The 18095-nt window shown below is 38.2% G+C and overlaps 1 protein-coding gene across 1 annotated transcript in view; it reads left to right on the top strand.

Moving 5' to 3' along the window:
* The window catches only part of FRAS1 (Fraser extracellular matrix complex subunit 1), a 545529-nt gene that overhangs the window by 225975 nt on the left and 301459 nt on the right, over positions 1-18095 (top strand). Inside the window, exons 10-13 of the mRNA XM_044681606.1 lie at positions 124-213; positions 3048-3195; positions 4782-4925; positions 8479-8613. Coding sequence (XP_044537541.1) covers positions 124-213; positions 3048-3195; positions 4782-4925; positions 8479-8613 — 517 coding nt within the window. The remainder of the gene's footprint in view (positions 1-123; positions 214-3047; positions 3196-4781; positions 4926-8478; positions 8614-18095) is intronic.

Genomic DNA, 18095 nt, shown 5'->3' on the forward strand with positions numbered 1-18095 from the left:
GAATTCAGTCAAATGAATCATGAAAAAATATGCCGCTGTTGAGTAATTTATCCAATCAAGTAACCAATCTACTTCTTCCTTTTTTGTCACTGAATTTTTAATTTGATGTTAATTTCTCTATAGGATGAAGAATTAATTCACTTGGAGGGAAAATGCTGTCCTGAGTGTGTTTCAAGACGTCAGCATTGTCTTTATGAAGAACATATAAAATATGTGAGTATAAGAATGAAGCAGACCTGATTTTATTCCTAATATTTATAGTAAAAATTTAATTTAAAAGATGACAGTGATTATTATATGACAGAAAAAATTGTATTTAAATTTTATTTTTCCACATTTATTCACCATGTTTTATTTCATCACACAGAAGAAAAAAGAAAAGATATTTTAGCCTCTCCAAATATTTATTGATTCTATTATGTTACCTTTTCCCTAGTTAGGTAGGTTTTCATAGCACATTTCATAATTTGAGATTTATTAATTAAGACTTTGCAAGGATGAAAAATGCTTTATTGACTCACTAAGAAGATAATAAAAGGTAGTAATGATAGAACACCTTTTTTATACTATTCCAGTGTCTGGAAGGGACCATGGAAATCATTTAACTCAGCATCCCCATATTATAGATTGGGAAATTGAGACTCAGAGAAATTGAGGGCTCCATAAGAACCAAGTTTGAGTTTGAACTTGGGTCTTTTCCTAATCTCCTGTTCTTTTATCTGCACCACACTGGGATCCAGAGTAGCTCACCTCATCACATAGCTAGTATTCAGCAAAGTTGAAGCTGAACCCACTTTCTGTTGCCTCTGAGCTGACAAGGTGATATATTTGTTGATAAAAGTTGGGACGAGAGTGTCTAATTTCTAGATCAACTTTTTTTTTTTTAAAAAAACAACTCTTTACTTTCAAATTTGAGTCAAATCACCTAATTCCTTTCTGACAACAATCCTATCTATCTTACAGTGCTATTATGGGGGGTGTTAGTGTGACCTCTATTTTTAAAAGGTTTTGGAGATCCATAATTCTTTAAACTGAATTTTGGAATATCTATAGGACTCTCAGCCCTCATTTTAGTAAGATAAGGATCCTAATATTTTCTGTAGAAACACTGTAAATAAACATGAATCCTACTAGTATCACTTTTTTGTCATGTGATTTTATATTCTTTGACCTTACTTTGCCTTCAAAATAGGAAAAAATTCATTTTCATGGCGGGAATTACAATTCAGTAATTTCCTATTATATTTTCCTTGAAATATGATATATCTTTCATGGTTTATATGTTTGTCACAAGTAATATTATCTTTGAGTAAAAATAACTTAAATTCCTTGCAAACTTTTTAGTAATGCTTTTTCACTTTATGTTGATGCCTTTCTTAAATTTGAGTGACACTAAACAGATTTCGCAACAATTTAATTTTCAACATATACATAGAATTTGGGTACAGTTATTTAATAGCATGAACATTCTAGGGCAACCCAAAATTTGAATGTATGATCAGTTTTTCTGAAAGTATGTCAGGGGACTAGGGAGAAGTCAGGGTAGTTTAGATTTGGATCCATCAGATATCACCCATTCCCTTTATTCAAGGTCTAGGCATCTTCTTTTGTTCACAACTCCTTCTTGCTATTAAAATGGAAATTTCTTATTTTTCCCTTTGCTTATTTAATGCTTTTTTTTTATCTTGTCAAGTTTTAACTTGCCTAAGGAGATACAAGAATGTGTGTGCACGCACATGTGCTTGCAGAGTTCACTTATGGAATAGTTGGGAAATGGAAGCAGGAGGGAAGTCTGGAGTCTCTGGCTATGGCCTTCCATTTCACCTGGAAATTCATTTTTAAAAAGGTTTCTGTTTGCAGGACAGTTTTTATTTTCCATCTAGCAGACCAAATAATGTCACCTAGCTCTGATACACCAGATTGGTTGGTTCAGTAGAGAATTTAACATCATCTAATTAAAAAAAACCTCCTCATTCTTTCCTCTTCTTCCTTTCTGTTTGCTCTCATATATCCTACTCATGGCCTTTACCACTTATCCATTGTCACAGGGCTATTATGAGGGTAAGTGAAATCATATTTTAAAAAATGTTCTGGATCCTGCGACAGAACACACATTTTCATTAGCATCATCTGCTTGAACACACAGAGTATTTCAGAATTGGAAAGCACTTGGCACAGCACATGGCACATGCATCAGACATTAGAAATCAAACCTAGAGAGGCATTTTAAGTACACAGAGGCTTTAATGTCCCAGTAAAGCTACAGATATTTCCCAGTGAAATTCCCCTTGATTATTACTGGAAAATCTGCTTAATGTACTCTCCAATTGAGCAGAATAAGAGTCATGTTCATGTGCTTTTTGCTTATGAAGAGTCATCCGTGATGGCTTGAGACTAGGGATTCTCAGCCGATTTTATGCCAAGGACATCCATGGCAATCTGGCCAAACAAATAAACTCTTCCTCTGAATGTTGTTTTTAGATGCATAAAATAAAATACATAAAAGGAAGCAAATTATATTGAAATGTAATTGTGTTTGTTTCTACGTTTGTTCCTTTCTTTCCTCCTTTCTTCTCTCCTCCTATCTGTCTGTCTCTGTCTATTCATCTGTCTACCCATCTCCTTCTCCCTCTGTCTGTCTCTCTTCCCTGCTCCCCACCCCTGCCCACCTCTGTAACAGATATGTAGATCCCAAGTTAAGAAACTTTAGGGGGTGATATTCATATACTTAAAAATAATAACTCTTAACTTTAGTCTTAGAATCAATACCATGTATTGGTTCCAAGGCAGAAGAATGGAAAGAGCTAAGCTAATACAGCTAGGAAGTGTCCGGGAACAGATTTAGGTCTAGGACCTCCTATCTCCTGGCCTGGCTCTCTATCCACAGAGCCCCCTTCTTGCCTGGGTATACTTTCAACAATTTGTCTGTGAATACTCAGACTGTCCCCTACCCTCAACTCCCCAATCTGTATCTCAGTTTCTTGGCAAATGAAGCAGGAACTGAAAGTCTTTTCATAACATTGTTCATTCCTTTTCTTCTCATGTAGGAGGGAGAAAGGTGGAATGATGGTCCTTGCAAAATGTGTGAATGCCAAGATGCCCAAGTAATTTGTTATCAACCCTCCTGCCTCCTTTGTCCAGTGGGTACCTTGGCAATAGAAATGATGGGACAGTGCTGCCCAGCTTGCAAACCAGGTGAGTACAATTTAGCTAGTATTTCTGCAGAGTGATGGCCATGGTCACAAAATCCAAAGACAGTCCTCTGGGCTATTTTCTCACCCTTGTTTCCTCAGTGTTAATGTGAACCAATTTATTTCGTCTCAAGTTGCCATTAGTCTTTGGGTAATTCAATTAAACTGGCATAACACAGGGATTTTTTTTCTTTTAAGGTTGCAGAAATGACTGCCAAAAGTCTTTTAGTTGCTCTTTCTTTTAAGGTGAACTATTAGAAAAAAGTGATTTTTTTTGGGGGGGGGCCCCTTATAAGTTAATCTTTTAAAATGTAAGAATTTTTTTGCTCTCAAAATATCATATCTATTTGTTTCCACCCCTGCTTTCAATTTACCAGGAGCTGAGTTGATTAATCAATTAATGAGAATGAACACACTAGGAGTTCCCCATGCCAGTGAAATAGCAGGTATTGCTATACGATAACAACAACAAAAAACTAAACTAAAGTCCAATAAATCTTTTGGCAGGTTGTTCATGTTATAGCTGGGATAATTTGTCCTTATAAAGCCAATGATTGCTAGCAGTTTTTAGGATCGTTTTGTCTGCACAGCATTTTGCTCATATGCAGATAGGTGGTATTTTTGATTTGCCTTTCACAGTTAATAGTTTTCATCTGTAGGTGCTAATTTTTTTATATTGGCATCTGTTTTTGTGGTGGTTAACTTATTGTGGCTAATTGTAGTGCGACACTTAATATAGCTTCAAGAATGGAAAGCAATTTTATGACTTAATTAGGTTGCCTTCACAAAAATGCCTCAAGTGGGCTTCCCACTAAAAACACATTGGTGTGTTTAGCATGCAATTATTTTAGAGAGGCAGTCTCTGGAGCAGAGGGCGCTGGGTTTGGAGTCTAGAAGGGTGGGTTCCCATCCTGCCCAAGATGTTTATTAGCTGTGTGCCTCTGAGTGAGTCATTTAACATCTCTTAGTCTACATCTATAGCATTCCCCTTACAGGGTTGTTGTGAGGCTCAGATGATGTGTAACATATTAAAAATGAACTGCTCCACAACACTAACTCTTCTCTTTTTCCTCCTCTTCTTCCTTCATTCTGTTCATCATCATCATCATCACTTTCATGATCATAATTAAAACTACATTGACAACCAAGTACTTGCTAATTTCCAAATCCAAAGAGATGGTGATGTCAGTGAGTCATAAAATGTGTAAAGTTGGTTTCAATATTAAACACTCATGTTATCTTTAAGTTCAAATAGTAAGACTATTTAATGAAAAATAAATTATTTTCTAAATGATTTAAAAACATATTTATTTTGGAACTTGGTCATTCCTGATTCTCTATCCTATGAGTCAAAGCAAAAGGAGCAATTTGTGAATATGTATTTAGTATTATCTTCTGCATCTGGATGATGTTAGTACTCAGAGGCTATCAGGAAAAAGCACTTTGGAATTTTTTCATAGCAATGAATTTTTGTTGTGTTTGTTCTCCTTACATTCTGGTTATCTGATGGCTGTCTTCTGCCTGGAGGGCCAGCCGTGTAGGCAAAACACAGGGCCTTTACTTACTGCTTCCTTTTGTTCTTGATTTCAGTCCCTTGCCACCCAGACTGCCTTACTTGTTCTGAGTCTCCAGACCACTGTGACCTCTGCCAAGATCCTGCGAAGAATCTGCAGAATGGTCGTTGTGTGTATAGCTGTGACCCAGGATTCTTCCAGAGTGGTGGTCTTTGTTTAGGTACAGTGGAATTGCTAGCACCAGGGCTAATTCTTCTTATGTCTTCTTATGTTATATGGGATGAATGGATGGATAATGAATGAATGAAGAAATGAGTGAATAAACATTTATTAAAAATTATTTTAGATTAAGCAGTAAGGGTAGGAAAACAAAAGGAAGAAGCCTCTCTTGCCTTTAAGGAGCTTACATGGAAGAAATAACACATGTGGTATGTGAGGAGGGGTATTTTGTTTTGGAGTCAAAGGTACAATGATTGATGTACCCTTTCTAATAGCAGTGGCTGAATTGATTTGACTATGTTTAGATTTTAGATTAGACCATATTTTAGAGGCAAGCAGGGAGGAAGGATATACCTTGTGGAGCAGAGTAGATGGTAAGATGGCCAGGATATGGAGTGAAGCCTGGCTGGAGCTAACCTTGATGTGGTGAGCATGAGACATGCTCATCCATTAGGATTGGTGAAGATGACAGCTTTACATCCTCTAGCAGCCACGGCTCCTGGTGGATATAAAGAGAATGAGGTAGGCTTTCACAAACAGTGACCCTATGGGGAACCACATCTTTACAGTCACAAAATCTCTATTTTTTTTTGGTGTATTTATTCCCTCAAGTCTGTTCTCTTAATTTTGGCATAGCAAAATAGAGATTTAAAGGCTCTTTTCTAAAAACCAGTCTTTTTTGAGTTTTTTAAGATCGGGCAAGATTTCCTTCATAGTTAAAACCACAGAGATAACTTTGTTCAGTGACTCTCTGACTATTACCATCAAGATGGTAAAATAGGGAGATGGCTGTATATAGAAAGTGGTTACAGAGTAAACTGAGTTCAAGTAGTTCAAGATTCCCTATAGACCAGTGATGGCAAACCTTTTAGAGACTCTGTGCCCTGCCACGCCCCTCAAAGATCAAGTGCCGCCGCCCCCACCCTGACCTTACCCCAAACAGGGGAGGGAGAAAGAGAGGAGAGTAGCCCTAGTGCTCCTCTCAGGGGAGGGAGTAAGTACTTCCATTGGACTGCTGGGCAGAAGGAAGGGGAAGCATGGTGAAGATGGGGAAGGGAGCAGCTCCACCTGAGTCCCTCTGTCTTTCTAGTAACAACTCTGGTGGGCCACAGCATGTGTGCCTACAGAGAAGTCTCTGTATGCCGTCTTTGGCCATAGGTTTGCCATCATAGCTATAGACACTGAGGTCTTCCAAATGCTGCTCCCATTTATGGAGGACATTTTGCTGTTTGTATTGATCCTGAGGCAATTTTTTGACTTCTTAATGAGATCCAAGATTGCAAAAGAGAATGACCTAATAATTCAGACAGGAAGAAAGAAAAGGATAAAGATAGTCTGTTGTCCAGACTCTGACATGCAATTAGAGGACCAGTCCATTGAATTAGTCTGTCAGTACTAGAACTTTGGGAGTGACGGCTTTCTGAGCCCTTTTCAGAGTTGCTCATCCATCTTTGGTGTCTGCCTGTCAGCCAACCTGAGACCCCAAGAAACTGTAGATGCACAGTGGTCACCCCCTGGTAAAAATATCTCAACAGAAAGGCTAAACCAGTTGAGGTTAACTAACAGGCTTCAGACCTAGTGATGAGTTAAAAGTGATGTCTACTCCAAGCATGTGAAGACTTACCTCAGTGGAATGGTCAGATGAGAACAGTTTATTCTAATAGCCATGAAAGTGGTTGAAGGAGGAACTATGAAGTGCTTAGAGCTTGGTGAGACATCAAATACACCAACATCATCCACTGCATCCTGGACTAACACCAGTTGTTTTGGCTTTCATCTTGCTGGGCTTCAATAACTCTGGAAGAAATAGCGAGGCTGACAATTTTGTGTAACTCTGCCTCACTTAAATCAAATTCACATGCAAGTCAAGTCATCACTCTATGAGTGATTTATATGTGTGTGTATATATATGTATATATATATATATATATACACACACACATACATAACATATATTTGGAACAAGCAGAGAAGGCCCACAGTGGACCCACAGTGGAATAAATAAAATGGAGTTGGCAAGATTGCATTTGGGATATTGTGCCTGGCTTTTCCTTGGCACAAAGACATGCCTTTTTAATATGAATGATCCCTTGATGGTGGCATATGTCTATGAATTTTGTAACACAGTAGTTTCTGAAGAATCAAATCTAAAAGTGACCCAAAGGGTAGTAGAAAGATGTGTGGTGAGTGTGAGTAGCTGGCAATGTATCTCAGACAATTACTCATGTTCCAAAACACCGTAAGGAAGGTAACTGAGGAAATGAATGGAAGTAAAAGAAGGTAGACTGTCCTAGTTATTGAGAGCAATGGATATTGGCCAGATTACCAACAAGATGTAAAAAGAAATTCATTAACTAATTGGTACATTTTCATTAAAAGATCTATGGGAAGATGTAGATATAGATTCTTTGCTTTTCCTTCAAGGGCAGTGAGAGTGTTGGGCCTGGAGTTAGGAAGACCTAAGTTTAAATTTGGCTTCAGACTCTTACTAGTTGAGTGGCTCTAGGGAAGTCATTTAACTGCTGACTACCTCAGTTTCTTCAATTGAAAATGAGGATAATAAAATACTTGGATCAAATGAGATAATTTTTGTAAAGCATTTAATATCCTGCTACATAATATTTATTTATTTTTTAAAAGAAATTTTGTAGGGGCAGCTAGGTAACTCAATGGATTGAGAGCCAGACCTAGAGATGGGAGGTCTGGCCTCAGACACTTCCTAGCTGTGTGACCCTGGGCAAGTCACTTAACTTCCATTGCCTAACCCATATCATTCTTCTGCCTTGGAACCAATATATTTCAAGACAGAAAGTAAGGGTGTTTTATAAAAAAATTAAGAAATTTTTGCTCCTTTCCTTTCTTCCTCTTTTTATTTCTCAGGTATCACCTTTAGTCCCCCTCCCCCTTCTCCTTTTCTTATGGTGGTTAGTGTTCCTGCCAGTAACTGAAGGACAAAAGAACTTAGGGAAAAACTCAAGCTTTCCCATTTTGTTGCCATCTATTGTATAAAGTTTAGCAGAAGGTAATCTGAAAATGTTGGCTAAGAGAAGTTTTTTTTTTTTTTTGATATTTCTAACATTCGTTAGCCCTGTTTTTCTTGTCCCTCCATGACCACAGATAATCAGGGAGTCTGACCCAATCAATCAGTGAATCAACAAGCATTTTAGGTACTATGCCAGAAATTCGAAAGGAAGGACTACTTCCTGCTTTCAAGAAGCTTATATTCTAGTAGGAGAGTATAAATGGTGGTCAGCAAAGGGAAGTTTGGTCTAGGTAAAGACAGGGGTGACAAGTGGAGCCGTAGAGTGGTAAATAGCATTATTGATTTGATTATTATTTCTGGAACAAGAACAAAATATGGATTGGAGAATGCCGGGGATATAGATGGTAGCTGAGCAGAGAGCTCCTGTGTTGGATAGATCTTGGTGTCCTAGTGGATGAAAGGATGAGTGGGATGTGAAGCATTGTCCTTGGATATAAATGATTAGTTACCGGAATGATGTCTTTGACCTAATTGGATGTTTCTTCCTTTTTCCCGAATATGGGCTGGATAGCCTGCCAGCAGGAGTGTGCCACATGTACCAATGGCTTTGAATGCTCCTCGTGCCAGCCATCCCTGCTGATGAAAGAAAGGCAATGTGTGGCTGCCTGTGGGAGAGGATTCTATCAGGATCATCACCAGTGTTTAGGTAATAACTGGCGGGGAAGAAGATTTGTATATGATAGCGAACACCAGTCTTGCTAACGTGGTTTGTTCCAATTCCTTCCTCCAGTTTCTTTTGAGATTAATAAGAAAAGATGCAAATGGAATTCCAAAACATGAAAGCAAAGAAGTATTTGGGGGAGAGGTGTGCTTACTGTAAGGTTTTTTTTTATTGTTTCATAGATTAAGGGATATTAATGCAATGAAATGTGTCTGTAATATTTTGTAAGTCATTCTGTACATGCCTCAGGGCATTTGAACACTATTTAATTAAGCATACTTTTGGTTTAAGCGTGTCATTTGCTTGTTAGTCACATTCTTGAGTAATGTAAGTACAAGGTGTCTAAATAACAAACGAAAGTTGGGAGCAAAAATCATTTTTACTAAAATATATGGCAAAGAGGGCAAGTGAGTGGGTCTGTGGATTGAGAGCCAGGCCTAGAGAAGGGAGGTCCTGGGTTCAAATGTGACCTCACATACTTCCCAGCTGTGTGACCCTGGGCAAGTCACTTAACCCCCATTGCCTAGCCCTTAGCACTCTTCTGCTTTGGAACCAATGCACAGTATTGATTCTAAGATGGAAGGTAAAACAAACAAACAAACAAATAAATAAAATACATGGCAAAGCAAGAAATACAGTCTAAAAGAAGTGTCCAGAGAAGCAAATGAAGGGAATCATGTTGATAATAACCACATGCAAAATGACACGTGTCTTCCTTAGCTCCATGTGTGAAGGAAGTGCTTTGTAGTCGGCAGCCTTGTACACACGAGAGTTGTTTTTTCCCTATCCCTGTCCCTCATGCTATCTCACTGTGCTATGTGACAGGACCCTGGGCTCCTGTCATGCAAGCTCTGACAGGTTCTGCTGGGCAGGGAAGAAACTACTCTCTGTGCATGTTATGACACTATATCCTCGGCATTGGGTTGGTGCCTAGGTGTGTGATGTTTGGCAAGTCGCTGAAATTTCCAAGGCCTCACGTTTTCCTTTTCTGCCAAATGAGGAATTTCCATGGGCTGGTTTCTGAGGTTTCTTCAAATCCTAGGAGTGGCATCTCTGTTCCTTAGATTAGGAAACTGAGGTCTCAGTCAATAAGTGACTTGCCCAGGGTTATAGAAATACTAAATGGTGAAACTGGGGCTCCAGCTCAGACCTTCTAAACTTAGGGATTCTGTCTGCAGTGATCTTCCTTTCTATTTCACTGCATTGCCTTTTAAATGGCCATAAACACCAGCTTAAGTGGCTTTGACACAGTTAATGAGAATCAGGCCATAGAGCTCTTGGAAGAGACATCAGTGGCCAGGCATTTATCATGAAAACAATTTTTTAAAGCCTTACTTTCTGTCTTAGAATCAATAACAAGTATCAGCTCCAAGGCAGAGGAGAAGTGAAGGCAATGGGAGGTAAGTGACTTGCTCAGGTTCACAGAGCTAGGAGGCATCTGAGGCCAGATTTGAATCCAGGACCTCCCATCTCTAGACCTGGCTCTCTATCCACTGAGTCTCCTCCCTGCCCCAATTATCATTTTTTGTAAAGACTCTTACGTTCCCGACACTGAGGATTCAAAGGCAAAAAAAAAAAAAAATAGTCCCTTGTCTTGAGAAGCTCACAGTCTATCGAGGGAAACAATGTGTAAAACAACTATGTTCAAACAAGATACAGAGTCAATTGGGGTAGACACTGGGAAAGGCTTCTCACAGAAGGTGTGACTTGAGCTGAGTCTCACAAGCATCTTCCCTGGCTGATCTCTCTTGCTTCTTTTTTCCTGGTTGTGCCCTCTGAAGCCAAACAGAACAAGTCTAATCCCTCCTCCATGTGACAGCCCATCACATATTTGAAGATGGTTATCGCGATGCCTCTGAATCTCTTCTGCGGGCTAAATGTGCCCAGCATCTTCAATTGTTCTTCATATGGCATAGATTCAAGGTCTTTCACCACCCCGATCGACTCTCCTCTGGACATTTTCCAGCTTGTGAATGCCCTTAAACCATGGTGCCCAGAAATGAATACGGCATTTTAGGAGATGTCTGATGTTAGCGTCTCAGGCAGCAGTTACCTCCCTTTTTCAGTAACTGTGTCCCTCCTAATGCAGTCCAAGCTTATATAAGCTTTTTTGGATGCCAAGCTGATGACTTATATTGATCTTGTAGTCAGCTAAAAAGCCTAGAACAGAACAACTTTCATCATGGCTTTCCCATTTTATATTTGTGAAGTTGATGTTTTGGGCCAAGGTACAAGACATTGCATTCATCTCTAATACATTTCATCCATTAGATTTAGCCTAATGCTCCAGCCCAGGGATAGGCAAATATATATCTACTGACTCTTTCAAATTTCCCCAGGAATCAAAATTAAACACAAATAAATCATTCTCTTCCCTTTAAAAGAGAAATCTTTACCTTTTCTCTTAGAATGGATGCTATTGTTTCTAAGGAAGAACAGTAAGGGTTAAGTGACTTGCCCAGGGTCACACAACTGAGAAGTTTCTGGGTCACATTTGAACCTACAACCTCCTATATGCAGGTCTGGCTCTCTATCCACCGAGCCACCTAGCTACCCCCTTCTCATTTTTGAAAATGGGATGAACATTTCCCTTTCTCCAATCTTGTAGTACCCCTGCTATTTTCCATGGTCTTTCAAATAGTGTTTACAAGTGGCTCAGCAAAGATACTTGGGAGTTCTTCTCAGCCAGGTGCCTCTAATTCTTTGAAGGCAGCTCTGCATTTTCTTATTCTTGTCTTACTTATTTAGACAGCTCAGTGGCCCAGTGTCTGGAGCCAGGAAGGTGTGAGATCAAATCCAATCTCAGACACTTAGACACTTAACCTGTATCTGCCTCTGTTTCTTTATATGTAAAATTAGAATAGTGATTTTAATTAGCTCCCTCCCGGGATTGTTGTGAGGATCAAATAAAGTAATATTTGTTAAGCACTTAGTATAATTCTTGACATATAGTAGGCACCGTATAAATGTTTACTCCCTCCCCTATCTTCTCTTATTTAGCTTTGGTTTCAGCTCAGTGTCATACTTTTGATTGATCCTTTTCAATGTAAAGGGTATTCTCTGTGGCAAAGAAAACATACAACCTAAGAGTCTAGCAGCTCTGTTTCTTTCTTTTAAAGAAATTGATATTTTATCTTTAAAACACCCTTACTTTTCGTCTTAGAATCGATACTCAATATTAGTTCCAAGGCAGAAGAACCCCTTAGATGCACTCTCTGCTTCTCTCTTTTTGTCAATTATCATAGTCACATTTACTCCAAACAAAAATCCTGGCTTTACTTTGAGCTATCTTTCTCTCGATATAATGAAAACAACTTCCCCACCCTAAACCCTTTACCTTCCCTTGCCAGCCTTAGTTCCATGTGATATTTAGCATTCTTCATTTTAAAAAATATATATGTATTATATGATATTTTTATTATATTCATGCCTGAACTTGCTTGAATCTTCTGTATATTTCTTTTTTTAATCTCAAGTTGGTTGCTGAGTTCCCTGGCCGTCCCCACAGGTTCTTCACACAAATTCATTTTTCCCTTCTTATTGGAATTGTTTCCCTTTGTGCTCCCAGATTTTTTTCTTAAGCATCTCAGCCTTCCTGGGCTAACTTTGCCTGAAGTACTTTACTAGTTTAACTATTTTTGCTTCAAACCCTTTGAAATGTGCTTTCCCCAAATCTAGGAAGCATGCATGTAAAACATGAGACTACAGATTCTTGGATGGAATAGTCTTCTTTACCACAATAACCAGGTCATCCCTCTTAGTCTGATTCAAGACCAGGTTATTTTCTTGTTGGTTATTCCACAAATTGGTTCTTTTTCTTTTCTTTTTATATTCTGTATTTTTCCTGGCATTTCACAATTTTTTTTTGGTGGGAGGGGGTTATATTGTGATTAAATGGGATATTGTGTATATTTGCAATTCTCTTAATCTAATGGCATGGGGCTAACAGTGGAAGAATATTGTGGGTGGCTTGGGGGAAGAGAGTGGCATTAGCAAGTGTTACAAGGCTAATATGATTTCTTTCTATATAAAAAGTTTATGTTAAAGAATGGCTGGCTAGTTCATTTGAGTCTATTTAGTAGATATTTGCAATCTCAGAGACCACAGATATTTCTATTTTCTGGAAACTATGTATACAAGTGATACCTAAGGTAGTATTCATGTTAGTGAGATGTGTGGCAAAGTAAGTTTGTGTTCAATACCTGCCCATTAGTACATGTGAAATATATGACTTTGTCTTGGATCTGTAGTTTTGTGTTGAAAAGATGTTCTGTGGACATTTTCACAAAAAGAGCCATGTCCTGTTTTCTTTTAAGTAGATGCGTGTTTTTCTTGATAAGTGTCTAAAGTTTGGGTAATTTTTGTAAACTGCCTAAATTCCAATTTGACAAAGTTACTTAAATTGCTCTTTTCTGTTCCTTTTCTTCCCTTCAAATAGATACCCTCTGAGCACCCCTGGGAACAATTTTGCCTTTAAAGGGTCATTAATTTTTCCAGACTTTGCTTTCTACTCTTGTTCATTTTGCTTTGCCATGTTCTTTCAATTCATGCCCAGGCTTTTGCCTGGTGATGTTATACTCTCATAAGGCCAGTGTTTTGTTTGATTCCAGACGGAGGTAGTTAATTGCTTGTACATTCCATCCAAGAGCTCACGTGTGCATGCCTGAAGTAGAAAGTTGCTGGGAAAATTTGTTCTTGTTTCCTCAAGGGAATTAAACCAATTTGCTTTAGTTCAGCTTGGCTGCATTTTTTTTTCTGTATAAAATAAGTCCAGGAGGGGAGAGGGAGAAGAGAGAATCAAAGACTCAGAATAAACCCAAATTCATTTTTCATAGATTCTCCCCTTTTTCAATCTTAGGAGATCTGGCTGCCCCCATTAGATCAAAAAAGATTAACACCAAAGTGTTTGAGGACCCTGTGCTTTTCCACAATGAGATATGGGGAGTTAGCCCAGTATATTTTAAACTTTAAAAAAGCCTATCTTATTAAGATACATAGCAATATTCTTGAATGGATTTCTTTTAGAGGAGACTCAGAAGGCTAGCTCTTTCTGCACCATGCTATTCTGAAAAATGAAAGAAGCCATCTTCATCTTCCATGAGGCAAAGGGGCCAGGTTTGCCTGTCTTTAATTCATTTAATTTTATTTTTACCATTAATTTAATTAAGGTGGTTCTTAAAACATCCTTACCGACTTATAATTGATAACGGAGTATTGATTCTAATGGAGAAGAGCATCAAAGAGTAGGCATTAGGGGCTAAGTGACTCACCTAGATTCACATAACTAGGAAGTGTATGAGGCCACATTTGAACCCAGGCCCTCCTATTTTTAGTCCTGGCTCACTATCCACTTAGCCAATTTGCTACCTGTAGCTTATTTTTATTGTTACATTTTTAATATTACCATCCTTAGTAAAATTAAAGGATGTTGGGGCAGCTGGGTAGCTCAGTGGAGTGAGAGTCAGGCCTAGAGACAGGAGGTCCTAGGTTCAAACCCGGCCTCAGCCACTTCCCAGCTGTGTGACCCTGGGCAAGTCACTTGACCCCCATTGCCTACCCTTACCAATCTTCCACCTATGAGACAGTAGACTGAAGTACAAGGGTTTAAAAAAATCTATAAAAAAAATTAAAGGATGTTAAGAAATTATGCCATATTTTGTAGCCCATGAAGAGAAATGAAAGGAATTCAAGGCACAGGACTGGCACAGAGTACATCCTTAATATGTGTTTGTAGGATTGAACTAAATTGTCTTGAGCTCAAAATAGGAAGTCCTGATTGTTAAAAGTTCTTTAGTGCAGGGACTGAATATTGAAGGGATGTGAAATTGAACTTTCCTTTCTATATTTTCTAAACAAAGATTTTTCCATTCATGCAATTCTTTTTTTATTAATAGGGAATGAGATTGCTTGCCAAGTCATCCTATTAAAATTTTTTCCTATGAGATCTACCTGGATTAATTAGTGAGATAGATTCTTATTTTCTTCCTCTCTCTCTTCTCTCATGTAAATAAACTTCCATAAAAGTTAATTTTGATTTGAGATTATTCTTAATTGAGGATTGATAATAGTTCAATACTCTGGCGACCATCTTTAATATATTGAGCCCATAAAACCCCTTTTCACCCTTACTATATATGTATATATATATTTGTTATATGTATACATATATACAACTTATATATGTATGTTATATATATAAAGTATATCACACACACACAACTTATTTAAAATCCTTTGAAATGGGTCACATTTTATGAGGGAGGTTTTGGAGTAATTTATTTCTCGAGCAACCTTGTGCATATGATTGGAAAGGCTACTGTCAGGAAGCTTGTACATCGTCCAAAAGGATACTGATGTCATTGAGGTTTAGGGACTGGGCTTTTAGCAAAGGAAATGTTAGATTTCTCCATTTCCTGGAACGAAAGATTGACAGGAGAAGCCCAACTATCCGAGGAAATGAAGCCACTGAGGCTTGAGAGCTCTGACTAGCAGACTGTAAAGGGGAGCTGCATTGAACAGTATGGAGTTTAGTCCAAGGCTGCACCTGCTCTATTCGGAAATGTCAAGAAGCCCAGGGCATGGTTTCTCCAGTCAGTTTATTCCTAGTCTAATCTTCTTACAACCTCCTAAATAGATCATGACTGCTGTTATTCTGTGCCTTCACTTCTTCTTTTCCCTTTATTTGAAATACCCTTCCTTTTCCTTCTGTCAACCTACCCATCAGAGTTTAGCTCAAGTCTCATTTCTTCCATGAAATCTTAACTGACTAGCCCCTCATCCTGTATTTAACTACTGTGTATGTTCTATATGTTTATATATTTATTTACTGTATATTTACCCTACATATTTTATTTTTGAAATCCCTTACCCTGCTGTCTTAGAATTGATATTAAATATTGATTCTAATGCAGAAGTACAGTAAGGACTAGACAATGGGGGTTAAGTAACTTGCCTAGGATCACCCAGCTAAGAAGTTCCTGAGGTCAAATTTGAACCAAGGATCCTTCTTTAGGCCTGGCTCTCAATCCACTGTACCACTTTGCTGCTCCAATGCTGTGTTTTGAAATGTGTTTTGATCTAATGTCTTTTCTGTTCAACTAGATTATAAATTCAGTAAGAATTGAAAACAGTCTCTTAGAATTGTTCTGGATTACCCTAAGTGTCTAGTCTCAAAATTGAATGCTAAGCATAGTGTAGACACTGAGTGATCAATTTTTGATTGATGTTATTAACCATGGCTTGGACGAAAAAGACTAGTGGTCTGTGACTGTCCTTGGGCCTTGTACTTCTTGAATTAATAATAGGTAGCCTCCAGTAAAATCTAGATTCTCATTTACTCTTTCTCCTTGCATTTTATCATTCTTCTTGACTTTTAAGATGGCTATATACTATCAGATTGATACAAGGGGACCTATTAAAATTTAAAAAAATAAACAATATCCACTGGAAACACCTGGTTGTGAGGATAACTACATCTCTATATCACAATGCTCATGTTACTGTGCACTGACAAGTTAACTTCTTGAGTTCCACATCAAGGCAGACCATCTGAATTATCCTTCACCAGATTTGCCTCATCTTATTTTCTGCTATATTTGGCTTCTGGTTTTAGAGTAAAGAGTAAAAGAAGTGTAAAGGATGTGGTAGGAGCCTTCTCTCAGTTAACAGGAGGTTGGCAGGACTCGGTATTTGTTTGGGCTCTTTATAGATCTGTATGCCCAAAAGATTGAAAGACTGAACCAAAGCCTCGAAGCATTTAGCATAGTAATAATAAATCCATTCATTCATTCATTCATATGTTGGTATACAAGCCTCCTTACCAAAAAAGGAGTTTTTATTTTAGGCATATCCAATTTTTCCTAGCAAATATGAATGCCAAAATACTTTAGCTGTATCTGACAAAAGGATAACAGACAGGCCTTTGGCATTTAGCCTTGCTTATAGGAACCTCAGTTATTTTAGCTAAATTATCCAAAGCATGTTCAGATTCTCTGTCTCTGTGTTTCTCTCTCTCTCTCTCTCTCTCTCTCTCTCTCTCTCTCTCTGTCTCTCTCTGTCTCTCTGTCTCTCTGTCTCTCTGTCTCTCTCTCTGTCTCTCTCTCTGTCTCTCTCTCTCTGTCTCTCTGTCTCTCTCTCTCTGTCTCTCTCTCTCTCTCTCTCTCTCTCTCACTCTCTCTCTCTCTCCTTCTTTCTCTCTCTGTCATTGGAGTTTTGCAGAGAGTTGTTGAGTTTGAGAAAACTTTCATCAAAAAATTGATTTTCTTTGCTATTTTCTACTCTAAGTCTTCATTTACTGTAGACAAATAGAATGATGGTTTTCACTGGGTAATCAAGCAAGCAACTGTGTGCCTGGCCCTGGGTTAGGTATTGAGGTTATAAATACAGTGAATGAAACAGCCTCTTCTTACACTTAATTCAATTCTAAAGACAGAGACAACAAATACACATAAAAATATCCTGAATAAATGTGAATCAGTGAATGAGGCTGGGAGGATAGAGTGGAAGCCAGTTGTAAAGGGCTCAATAGGGGAATTAATCTTTTATCCTGGAAGCAGTAGAGAGCCACTGGGGTCTGTTGAATGAGGAGTGGCATGATCGGGAATGCATTTAGGGAATTCATTTTGATAGCAGTATATAGGATAGAGTGGAGTGGGGGGGAGGGGCTTTGAGGCAAAGAGACCAACTTGTAGGTTTTGGCAATAGTTTAGGTGAGAAAAGATGAGTGCCTGACCTATAGTGGCTCTGTGAGGAGAAGGACGAGGTCCAGATTCAAGAGATTTGGTGGAGAAAGAAGTGGCAATATTGGACAACCAATTGGAGTTGGGAAAAGAGCTTTGGAAGAATTACTTTAATATTTTTATTACTATAGCTTTTGTTTTTATATCACCTTCATTTCCATGTGTAAACATCTCATGAAGCAAATATACACTTCTTTAAGAATCTGTTACTTACTGGGATCCTTGCTAAGTTTCATTCTATAACAGCTATTTTGTAGGAAGTTAGCTGGTCTCATTTTTTAAAAAATCAATTAAATTGTTTGTTACCTTAAAATCTCCCTCCTTCCTTCTCCTCCCCACACTAGAGAAGGCATTATTTAACTACAAGATATATGTATTTATAAACCTGTATCTTGCTTGTTTCTATTTATCAGGTCTTTCTCTGGAGGCGCACATCTGCAAGTCATTCATCAAATAATATTTTTGTTGCTGTATATAATGTTTTCTTGGTTCTGTTTGTTTTGTTTTTCATAATTTCACTGACAAGCATTTCATTTTAATTTGTGAGGAGAAAATAATAAAGTTAGCTGGTACAATCAAATGGGCTAAGGACAAAGATGAAAGCGTCTATTATGTGCACATCAGATAGTCAGGAAATACCTACTATGTGTCAGGGGCAGTGAGTGCCAAGAACTGGAGATATGAAGGCATCAAACAAAAAGAACAAAATTAGATCCTGATCTCAAATAG

This window comes from Gracilinanus agilis, chromosome 6 (genome assembly GCF_016433145.1).
Source record: "Gracilinanus agilis isolate LMUSP501 chromosome 6, AgileGrace, whole genome shotgun sequence".
NCBI classification, from domain to species: domain Eukaryota; kingdom Metazoa; phylum Chordata; class Mammalia; order Didelphimorphia; family Didelphidae; genus Gracilinanus; species Gracilinanus agilis.